Source organism: Neomonachus schauinslandi, chromosome 5 (genome assembly GCF_002201575.2).
Source record: "Neomonachus schauinslandi chromosome 5, ASM220157v2, whole genome shotgun sequence".
NCBI classification, from domain to species: Eukaryota; Metazoa; Chordata; class Mammalia; order Carnivora; family Phocidae; genus Neomonachus; species Neomonachus schauinslandi.
The window spans coordinates 46,060,270-46,072,371 of NC_058407.1; the positions used below are offsets into that span (position 1 = coordinate 46,060,270).

General features: G+C 40.8%; 1 protein-coding gene across 2 annotated transcripts in view; it reads left to right on the top strand.

Annotated features, from left to right (window-relative positions):
- Positions 1-12,102, top strand: part of PTPRR (protein tyrosine phosphatase receptor type R) — a 214,723-nt gene that overhangs the window by 121,873 nt on the left and 80,748 nt on the right. For both annotated transcript variants that reach the window (XM_021678590.2, XM_021678589.1), the window contains one exon: positions 4,276-4,538. In XM_021678590.2, the coding sequence (XP_021534265.1) occupies positions 4,276-4,538 (263 nt within the window). The remainder of the gene's footprint in view (positions 1-4,275; positions 4,539-12,102) is intronic.

Consider the following 12,102-nt stretch of genomic DNA (forward strand, 5'->3'; position numbering starts at 1 on the left):
ATAAGCGGCAAAAGAGCTTTATAGGATTTTTTGGTAGCTTTCCTCTCATTTCTGTGTTCCTCTGGCTCTCTTCTTCGTGCTATTATTTTTTATCTCTTGGTATAGTTTGACTTTTACAGTTCCTCTCTCGTTCAATATTCCTGTTTTCCTTTTCCAAATGACCAAATGACTTTATTGCATCCTGAGATTCAAACAAGGTAAAACCAAAGCTACTGATTTACCATTGCTATAATAAGCTTTTGGGTTGAACTTTGCAACAAAGTGCGTTCACAGAGAGAAATATGCATATGCTATACTCCAGACCTTGATCTGCACAGAGAAGAATCTCTGACACACTTTTCCAGAGGCTTTGGAAAAGGTGTTGAGAAGAAAGATGTGGGGATTTAGAAGAAACGGTAGAGTCGAAAGATCACAGGCATTCAATCAAGAAAGTTGGATTCTAGACTTTATTTCTAACCTTCCAGAAGTCATTCAAGTGTTCTGAGTCTAAATGTGAAATGAGGAGATTATACCAGATGATTTTTAAGAGCCCTTATCCCAGTTACTCAACAGTGGTACTGTTGACATTTGGGACTGGGTGATTCTACTGGGGGGAGAGGGTCTGTCCTGGGCACTGTAGGGTATCTAGCAGCATCTCTAGCCTCGCCCACTAGATGCCAATAGCGCCTCACCACACACCCCAGTATGACAACCAAACACAGCTCCGGACGTCGCCAAATGCCCCCGAAGGGCTAACGCCCAACTGGTTGAGGACGACTCCCTCACAATTTAATTCCATGATGACGGCCCCATTGCCCGGTCTCAATGTCTTCAATTCTTTCCACATTTTGCCAGACAGCCCAATCTCTCTCTCGTGGATTTTTAAAGTGTCTTATAAGCATTATATATTCTCCCGGTTCTGCTTTTCCCTAATTAAAGATGTAAATCAGTTTGTACACATACTATGTAGATTAAAAAGTTGACCTATCACCAGAGATGAAGTAAACAGTTGACTGTAAAATGCATGACAAAGGTCCTTCATCAAGAACATAAGCTCTTGAAGTAAAGAAGGACTTTGGACTAGAGCTTGTCCTACACCAATAAAACCATAAAAGTGACCTGTCAAGAGCTATCGAGAAGGCTGATATTTCCTTGACTTCCTCATTTTCATTTTTGAAATCTGCTTCTCCAAAACCCAAATGTAAACAGGCAAGCACATGCTCCAAAGTACATATATTTAGATGTGAAGAACTTAGAATATATAATATATGCAGTATCTTTTATTAAAGATATTTTTGTAAAGGTACAGATGTATTTGTTTCTCTTCTCATTCAGGAAAAAATTAAGAAATAAAAAGCTAGGGGCACCTGGCTGGCTCAGTTGGAAGAGCATGTGACTCTTGATCTCGGAGTTGTGAGTTCAAGGCCCACATTGGGTATAGAGATTACTTAAATAAACAAATATTTTTAAAAATAGTAATAAATTAAAAAATGAAAAAAGCTAAAAATTTAAAAATAATAAAAAGCTATCCCACCTTAAATTCTGTTGCCTCATCTTTTAGTAATTACATATTTAACTTAGCAGATGTGTGTTTTCTGATTGGTACTGTTCTAAGGTGGGTTTTGTTTGTGCAGAGTGGTGGCCAAGTGCCTTTTGAGGGTTACAGAGACTGAAGAGAAGCGGTAAATTAAAAACCTCCCAATCCTTAGGGCATGATGCACTGGGTAAGAATATTTATCTTCAATATTTTCTATCCTATAGGTTGTACAAGTCTAATTAGAGTAAGAAGATTTGTCACTTAGTATTAGACATCTTTTTTTTTCTTATGCAGTAATATTTCTCACAGGAATATTTAGCACCCATCGCTTTCAAAAATTTAAGATTTAGCTTTACCCTACTTTTGTCAATGAACACCACTAGTATAAAAGTTTCCAGGTTATGAGGAAGTGAACTGATAAAAGACAATAAGGATTCCTTTTCATCTCCTGGCAGTTCAATTCATAAGATGCATTTCTAGTTATACTCCCTATGTGCATAGTCCTTTTCCTTAAAGAGAGCTTTCAAGCCACAAAAAATCGATTTGGTGGTGTTGAACCCCAGTGGTGAGAACCACATCTGCAGCAGACTCTTTGAGAGTTCATCTTTAAGAATTATGGCACAGCAAAGAGAACACCAGAGGTAACATAAGGCGGTGGAAAGTGCATGGGTCTGCGAGTCAGAACTGCCTTAGGGCCTGGGTCTGACCCAGCTGGCTGCTGGCTTTGGGCAAGCCGTATTATTCAGCTAGACAGCAATTTTATAAATGTATAATTAGGTCAGAAAGACCTTTAGTGACCATTCAAACTCCGATTCCCTCCGTATCCCTAATTTAAAAGTCACTTAATGTACAGTCATTCCTATTTCTTACCTCTCTGCCCAAACTTCTCTCTTGTTATTATAACCTGAGATGTTGGATCTGAGACATAATTAAATTTCATTTTCGCCCTATTTTTACATACTTCCAAAGCTCCCTTTTCTATCACAATTTCTAGTTCTTCAGTTCTTAATTTTGAGTCATCTTTCTTGTGACTTGGAGTAAATTTTTTTCAGGAAACGTACACCGGTATCATATTTCCTGAGACCTTATGCATTTGAAACATTCTTCCTGTTGGTTTCATTCACATGAACTTCAGTTTATCAAGGTGTGGAATTCATGCATTTTTTGCAATACGCATTTTTTTCCTCAGTCACAAAAACTGCTCCGTTTTCTCTTCACATTTATTCTTCTTTCAAAGGACATACTTTTTAACTGAGAACTTTTTTAAAAAAAGATTTTATTTATTTATTAGAGAGAGAGCACAAGCAGGGGAAGCAACAGGTAGAGGGAGAAGCAGGCTCCCCACAGAGCAGGGAGTCCGATGTGGGACTCGATCCCAGGACCCTGGGATCATGACCTGAGCCGAAGGCGGATGCGTAACCGACTGAGCCACCCAGGCATGCCTGAGAACTTTTTTCATTCCGTATCCTTAATTCCATAAGAACAGGGTGCAGTTTATTTTCTCCAGAACAGAATACTCTGGACCTCTCACGATACATGACATTAGGTGGGCACCGAAAATAGTTCTGAATGACTCGCTTCTCTCTCCTTTAGTCTGGTTTATCGTTTACAGTGACTTTTCTCTGGCAATTTGGTCCACAGAGTGTCCCAGCAAAGTCAGTCTGATACCTTTAAATGTTTAAAAATGACAATCCTACCATTTCTAAATTGAATTAGCCATTCCAGAAAGGGCTCTGAGAATGGAGAAAGTGATATGTTTGCCTTTTCCTACATGCATTAAAAATTAAAAAGGCGAGGGGCGCCTGGGTGGCTCAGCCGGTTAAGCGTCTGCCTTTGGCTCAGATCATGATCTTGGGGTCCTGTGATCGAGCCCTACATCGGGCTCCCTGCTCAGCAGGGAGTCTGCTTCTCTACCCCTCCCAATCTCGCTCTCAAATAAATAAATAAATAATCTTTAAAAAAATTTAAAAGGGGAAAGAGGTAAAAAATAAAATTCTGGTTATCCAAATTATCCTTGGATAGGTGCCCTAAATTTAATTTTTTGAAGAAGTTACCAGATATTCAAGTTAATACATGACTAGTGTGGATATTTACCAACATAAGAAATTACAATTTATAGCATAACTATTTTTTCACTAATATATTTTTTTAAGATTTTATTTATTTTTTGACAGAGACAGCGAGAGCAGGAACACAAGCAGGGGGAGTGGGAGAGGGAGAAGCAGGCTTCCCGCCGAGCAGGGAGCCCGATGTGGGGCTCGATCCCAGGACCCTGGGATCATGACCTGAGCCGAAGGCAGACGCTTAACGACTGAGCCACCCAGGCGCCCCTTTTCACTAATATTTTATAAGATTTTCTTCTCACATGTTGTACTGGATGCAGAGGTCTATTTCTATAAATGTCATAAGCCCTTATTTCATGGCTATTCCTTCGATCAGCCTTCCCTTTTAGTCATTTTGAGTAAAAACTTGCATGTGAATCAAACTGACATCTGGCACTTTTATAAAATTAGCCTGTTTTCTTTTGAATATATATTTGAGGACCAGATTCATGGACATATTTATTTAATAACTGGAAATACCAACTATATCCTTCTTGAGAAAAATCTCAGTACCACACAACTAAGAAATCATTCTAGAAGGCTTTGCTTGGGTGTATTATCATTAAACCTCCATTTTAGTTTGTCTTCTGGGTTGGGGTGGAGGAGATCATATTTTGTTGTTCAGTGTGAAAAAACAAGCCTGTATATCTCCTATAGATTCTTTACAGATTAAAAGAAAAATTTCAGCTTTCCTTGCGACAAGATAAAGAGAAAAACCAGGAGATCCACCTGTCGCCCATTGCATTACAACCGGCACAGTCTGAGGCAAAGACGGTCAACAGCATGGTCCAGCCCGAGCAAGCCCCAAAGGTGCTGAATGTGGTTGTGGACCCGCAAGGCCGATACACTCCTGAGATCAAAGCTACCACCTCTGTCTGTGCTTCTCCTTTCAAAATGAAGCCCATAGGACTTCAGGAGAGGTAAGAGCTTTTCTGTATCCCCCTACAGGTTGCTTTTTTTTTTTTTTTAAAGAATATTCACCAATTAAAAATGATAGAAGCAGAAATGATTGGCATCTTGGGTAAAATTGCTCACCACCAAATGGACACCAGGAGGAAGTAGTCTTTCTTGTCCCCCCAAAGAATCGAGCTGTGTTACAAAAATCTTTTAGTTACATCAGATTCTGTTTAGCTAGTGGAGACTCAAGCCACAGTCATCTTCAACTCCAGGACAGCTTCTGTAATCATTTATTGGGTACATTTTGAGGGCTGCTGATGTAATACTACCTTCTTTAATTGTTGTCAAAACTCTGGTAGGTAGAAGGACTAGAAATAAACTTAGGGTATTTCCTGACAAAGTCCACATTGTTTGGAGTAAGGTAGAAATGATCAATGTCACAGATAATTTTTTTATAAAGTTTTCCCTCTGCTTCCTTTGAGTAAATGAATAGTAAATATCTCAAGATCCATGACATTGTATTTGTTGCCTTACCTGCCTTTGTGATGTACTTTTGCTGACATTCTCATTTAAAGCAAAGCCAACGTGGGGTGCCTGGGTGGCTCAGTCGGTTGAGCATCTGACTCTTGATTTCAGCTCAGGTCACGATCTTGGGGTCCTGGGATCAAGCCCTGTGTAGGGGTCCGTGCTCAGTAGGGAGTCTGCTTGAGGATTCTCTCTCTCCACCCCCCTCACCACTCCCCCAACTCATGCTCTCACTCTCTAAAATAAGTAAATAAATCTTTTTAAAAAATTAAAAATAAATAAATAAAGCAAAATCAACATATGAAAACCAGGATATGCAAGGTATATAAATGAGGGGCTAATTCTTTACTTCCTCAAAATATTAAGTAAAGCTTCCCCATAGAATTTCTTAAAATAAGAAACTTCCTGTTTATATTTAAAATACAATTGATATTATATCTAATATTGCATGTCAGGGTAGTGGGGGAAGTGAGAGGCTCTCAAGGTACACTCCCTGGTTCATTCTCCTCTTATTTTCCTATATCTTCATTTTCCATCACTGTCCTTTTTGTTGCCTTAGGTTTTTAGATCACATCTCTAAATTTTTATTATATTTCCTATAACACACACACACACACACATGCACGCACACACACACGTCACATCCCTTCAGAAAATATAAGAACTTCAGAAGACAAGGTGGTCATTCAAATTTTTTTGTAAGTATTACTAAAAAACAGTGAATGAAGTAAAAAGAAAGGTATTGTTGCAGTGATCCCCAAAGTCCTGTAAAGGGAGAACATTTGACTCCGTAACAGAAGAATGGAGAGCAATCAAATCTTCCTCATCCCCCAACTAGTTGGTTTCCGGATGGATCCGTGTGGGTCTCCAGGTACCATTTTCGTAGTTGGGTACCACTACATTGCTGTCTTGGGCTGTAGATGAGATGGAACTTTCTCCCTGAGGCCAATCAGGAATCAAGAGAACTGGATGCCAGATCCAGCTCTGCCATTGCTGAATTCAGTGGCTTCATATGAGTCATGCATCTATCTGGGCCTCACTTTCCTCATCTGTGATATGAAGGGGTAAACTTGACTTCTTTGCTTCCTTCAGGCTCTTTTGCTTTTGTCACCCAAATTAGTTTTATACATTGATGTTTGCCTCAAAGAAAACCTTAAAGCAGGTGTCTGGGCATTGGTGTGTACCAAGGGCGGGGTGATCGAAGAGATCTGCTCAGATGAAAGCAATAAGGTGGTCATTTTCTATAGATGATTTAAACATGATAATAAAACTACCTAGAAGTCAGACTAACTTTTATTACCATCATGCACCACCAATTCTAAGCAAGGCCAGCAGTTAAATCCCCTAAGGAATACCTATTGCCAGAATTTTGCCTTTTGTAGGCCGCTGCTGGGCATGTTTGAATTTCAAAAGCATAAGGTTAAGTATCTCTTTCTTCATTTAAATGAAGTGAATGTTTGAGAAGGGAGAGTACAGAATGGTGTCTTACTCATCTTTATGGTCCCCATGGGGAACTCTGTGTAATCAGTGTCTATAAACTGCCCTGGATCCCCACCTATCACCTCCCACTTCCTTCCCACTTCAGAGGAAGAGAAAGCTACTCTGTCCACAAAGGCTCCAGGTCATGCCCTCTCAATCCTGATAACTTACTCCATCAGTTTTCCTTCTCTTTTTTCAACTGTGCCCTCTTTGCTAATGCAAAGATTATAAGAATGGTATCAGGACTAGCATGCGTTACATATTTCACATGTATTATTTTATTTCATCTTCTCTGCCTGATCTAATCCTCTTCTTCCATTCAGACTGTATACTCTTCAGATTTATCTTGCTATAACACTATTTGCATTAGATGACTCTGCTGTGTAAAAGTCCTCAAAAGCTCCCCTGTGCCTACAGGCTTAAGCACAGACCACCTTGCTGGGCCTCAGAGGTCCTATGCTATTGGTCCCTGGTCCTTCTTTCCAAATGTGTTTGCCACTACCCCCAAAAATAAACCTTCCATTCCATCCACTCTGTTCTCCAGGGTGCTGGGTTCCTGTCTACATCAGCATCTTTGTTCACCTGGTCCCTATTCTCTCTCCTTCTACTCCTTCTTCTCCTCCATCTATCTCTAGTCTCCAAATCCTAACCAAAACTTACCTCCTACCATTGGCTGTGGCACCTATCCATATCCACATGGAGTCTTCACACCTCTGAATTCTCACATGTACCACTCCCCTAACAGTGATTTTCATTAAAGAATAATTCAGAAAGGGACTAAAACTGGTTTTCAAGTAGTTTGTCCTATCCCTTCACCAGCTTGGAAGACCCTTAAGGACAGGTGTAGGCTCAAGATACTCTACTCTTGTGTCTCCCATGGTTCCTGTGACCCTGGTACATTGTAAACACTACAAAATTATGGAGTTAATTAATTAATGTGCATCTGCATCTGGAGATCTCATGTATTTCCAAAGAGCCTTCCATAAGAACAAATGGCCTATGATAAACTACAGAGCTGAGTCTCTGTGCTAATATTACATGTGACATTCACTAAGTAAGTGATTCAACATGTTGATTAAGTCCTTTGTTGTGTAGTTTTCACAATGTACAAAACAGGTTTGATAATGTCTGTTCTGCCTTTTTTCAAAGGACACCATAAAATTAACAATCAATAGAAAATGGCATTTTGTCTGTGAGAAGGAAAAGGAAATCTAGTATTCCTTTTGTTTTGTTCTGTGATCCCATTCCACAAGCCTATACTATGTCAGTTACATTTTTGAACTTGGGAAAGTTGAAACTTTTTTTTTTTTTTTACTGAATTGATAAAGTTGAGCCTGCCATTTGACATCATAAATATTTATTTTATTTTCTTTTTTTCGTATTTTTAAACTGTCAATTGACTTACAGTTTTTCTCATCCTATTTATAAATCTATATTTATGAATTTGACCATCTAATGTAATTATCCGATTAAATCTACTCTCATCTAACAAATGAATTCATTTCCCATGGGGGGGTCCATGAATTGAAGAGATACATCCAGAGGCCTGCCCCACACCTACTGCGTGTAAAACTTGGAACTTGTTTGTTCACCTGTGATGAGGAGAGCGGCAGGTGCCTTGCACAGCTCTTGTGACAGTTAAGCTAAACAATGAATGTCACATGGCTGGCACAGCAGGAGACCATAGCTAGCTCCTGTTCTTTTCTCTTGTCCCATCCCTGTCCTCCTCAGAGTCCCCACTTGTCACTCTCAAGGAAACTATATACAAGCCAGGTTCCAAATGTCCAGTAAACCAAAGATCACATTCAGACCCTAGAATGATACATTTTCTTCCACTGAGAAAACGGAGAACTTGTAAATACAGATTCCTGCACATTTCCCCTTTAGGTTACTGTACGACAGCCAATTTTATGGGAAAGAAATTAACAGGCAGACAGGGAGATTCACATTATTTCCTCATTTGATTTTTCATTAGGAATAAAAGTGAGCAAGGACAGCTAAGGAAATGTTCATTGCTGTGATCAGTTAATGGGCTAGAAGAAATACGCATAATGGAGGTTTTCTATTGCAACTGAAGCCTCCACAGGCCCCCAATGAATGAACATTCTCTAACTTCTCCTAAACTATACCTTAATATGGTTTATTTTGGTCCATAAATACTGTGCAAGTGATGATGTAACACCCAGATGTGTGATTTTAAAGGGTTTTTTTTAAGGCTGAGCCTGGGAGATTTCTATCAAAGCTAAAAAGATGTCTACTGTAGTGGAAGCAATGAAAACATGAGCCTGACCAAGAAAATGTTGAGTATTCTACACCTAAACAAAAAGTTTTGTTTGCTGTAATTTCCTCCAGGCAAGATGGAATGTTCCGGCTGTCCCCTGCTCTCCCTAGTGGAGAAACATTTCAGTGCTCAGAAATTTTGACTTAGAAGATACCTAACTGCTTCTCAACTAATCTCCCTTTGGGAAGTACAAGAAAAGGAAAGCATATAGAATAGACACACCTGAATATCAGGGTACAAAGTATACAAAAATATTCTGGAAATTAAAATCTGTATTCATGAAATAGACCCATCAATGAAAATGGAGCCAACTCCCTCACTTTCTGTCTAGGGAAACAGAGACCCAGAATCTTCTCTTTTAGGTCTTGGGGAGAAAAGCCTAGCCTGGGACAAGGAGTCTTGTCCAAGTGATTTATTGAGAGGAGGCTCTCAGGAGAAGCCTAAAGGGAAGTAGGGGAGGCAGAACAGGAGAAAAGAAGCCAAGCAAAGAGGTGGTTTCAGCTGCCATCTGATCTCAGCCTGTTCACACAGGGAGCCCTGAAACATGAGTGGTACTTCACGGAACAGTTGTTGCACCTCGAGGCAAACAAACATCTGTACCCGCATGTCAGTCAGCCATTGACTGCAGGCCATCCCGGGGACGGCAGAAGCATAACCCTGTAGGCACCTCTGGCCTGGGCCACTCCCATCAGCCAAGGGTGATTCTCCAGAGAAGCGGCACCTGCGTGCCATTCACATCCAACCCTCACAGCAGTGGGGGCGGGGAGAGGGGCGGGGCGAAGGCCATCTGGGTGGGGCGCCAACCGCTTTACTACACTGGCCAAAGGTGACGGACGACACTAGTTACAGCAGAGCTAGGTTTACACTCCAGGTTTCCTTGATCTTTCCTGTGATACACATACCAAGTAGCCTCCTTTATAATAAACACCAGTCGTTCTGAGGGAACCTATGACCCAACACCACCGAACACTATCACCCATGACTCATTTTTTCAGCCTGATAATATGGGAATCATAGCATAACACGTAACAAGCAACCATTTGGAAGTTAATCCGAATTTAATTCCAAGTAACATCAATCAAAACAACAACTCAATAACGTTTATTGACCCTTTACATGCATGATCTCATTTAATCCTCACAAGGGACTTACCATCCCCTCCTTATGGTGAGGAATGGACGCTCAGAGTTTAAGTTACTGCCCAAATAACATAATAGTAAGTTACTGGGCTTGTGAGAGTGACAAATAGAATTTGAGCCCAAGTAATTTGGCTCCAGAGCCTGTACTCCTCTAACAAGTACTATATTGGAGTGGGGGGCGGGGGGGGAGGTATGGGGAGCGCATTCCTATATTCTATGGAAAATCAGTAAAAAATAGATTACAAATCAGTGTCTAAGTAGGTATATTATGGAGTGTCACACTGTTATTCCTCTTAGCAAATTTCATGCTTGGCTATCAGAATGTTTTTCAGATCCCAAACAAATAAAATTCCATGTTGTGAGGTAGATTTAAAACACGCAAGTGGAGCACCGTCTCATTCCCAGTCTCGCTCACTGCCAGTCTCAGCCTTTCCTCCATCTGGTTGTTCCCAGATGCCAGGTGGATATCCAACATAAATCTTCATATAACCACTATGTTCTACCTCCTCCTAGCTGACACAGTTGATAGAATCTTAAGCTTCCCTTATTTTTGATTATCATACCCTTATAAAGTACTGTTATGGGGATGTCCAGAGCTGGGGAGGCCTTGGAAATATGCACAAGTCCTTTGCTTACAGTCAACATCGAACTCTTTTGTCTTTATTTGTAGGATAGACAATGGTTGCATTTTTATGGAGGTGTGTTGGGATTCTGAAGGGTTAGGAAAAAAAATACTTTAAAGGGTTCCTTATTTAAACAAACACACACCAGGATTAAGAAAAGGGAGACAGAAGTTTTGAAATCTGCTCAAAAATTAATGGCAAGTCATGAGACAAAAAGTGATCGTGGTGAATGAGAGAAATGACAGGGGATACAACCCAGGGTGAAAAGAGCAGAGGCCAAGATCTACTTTGAAGGAATTAAAAGTAGTAGAGTTCTGGGGCGCCTGGGTGATGCAGTCAGTTAAGCATTGGACTCTTGGTTTCAGCTCAGGGTCCTGATCTCAGGATGGTGAGGTTGAGCCCCAGGTCAGGTCAGCACACAGCACGGAATCTGCTTAAGACTCTCTTTCTCCCTCTGTCTCTTCCCCAGCCCCTGCACACATGTGTGTGTGTGCACGCGCGCATGCTCTCTCTCTCTCTCAAATAAATAAATCTTTAGAATAAATAAATAAAAGTAGTAGAGTGAGTTCTGCCTATAAAAGGTAAAAATTGGCCACCACTTGTTGGCAAGCAAAGACCTAGCTTCTCTCCAAGCCGACTGAAGTGTTTGAGCCCTGGGTGGCCCCTGGTGGAATCACAAGAGTTTAAGTCCCATTGTGTGCCCCTCTCTGTGTCTTCCACCAGACCACCCATGACCCAGGCTCCTGCATCCTGAGATTCAAGCAGAAAAGGTTTCTCAGCATGCCATCCCCACCCATCTTTCAACACCCCTTAACTTGCAAATCTGATCCTGGACACTGGCTTCCAGCTTTACTAGGTGATCTCCATTTCCACTCCCCTGATGGGGGGCAAAGCCCAATTCTTTTCTGGGAACTCTTAGAGCCATTCTGGAGGCTCTGACCTATTTTAGAGCAAATTAGGCTTATTTCCCCTAGCTGCATAATGTTAGCATCTCTATAGAGTTCTCCCTTGTCCTGCCCCTAAAGAAGAGGTTGTTGCCATATAATGTTTTGAGGCTCACTAATTCCTCTACCCGTGATCAAATTAGAGTTTTCCTATGGAGAGTCCTAAATGCGGGGCTTTTTCAAATGAGATTACAAGTCTTTGCTAGAGGACGATGTTCCAGGTCTAAATGTACAAGTTGACAATTAGGTGAAATGGCCTTTTTTGTAGAAGCATTTTAATCAGGGCAGGCACAGATGATTCCCAGAGTACGTCTTGCCTCCTATTTTGAGAGAGACCAGCTCTGAATTTTCGTTACTGTGTCAGGGGATTGTTTTTTTACCTTGTAGGCAGACGGTTGCCTTTGGAGTTCTTTGAAATGTGTCATAAAGCTACAGCTCACGGTTCTGCTCTGTGCATTTTCTGGACTTCTCGAACATTGTTTTCCTATGAAATGATGCTCTACTCTGTTCTCATCAGATTTTCCCAGCTATTGATAACATGACCTCTAGAGCAAAATAGTGAAAAATCAGATTACCCACAGCAGGTGACTTTAGCA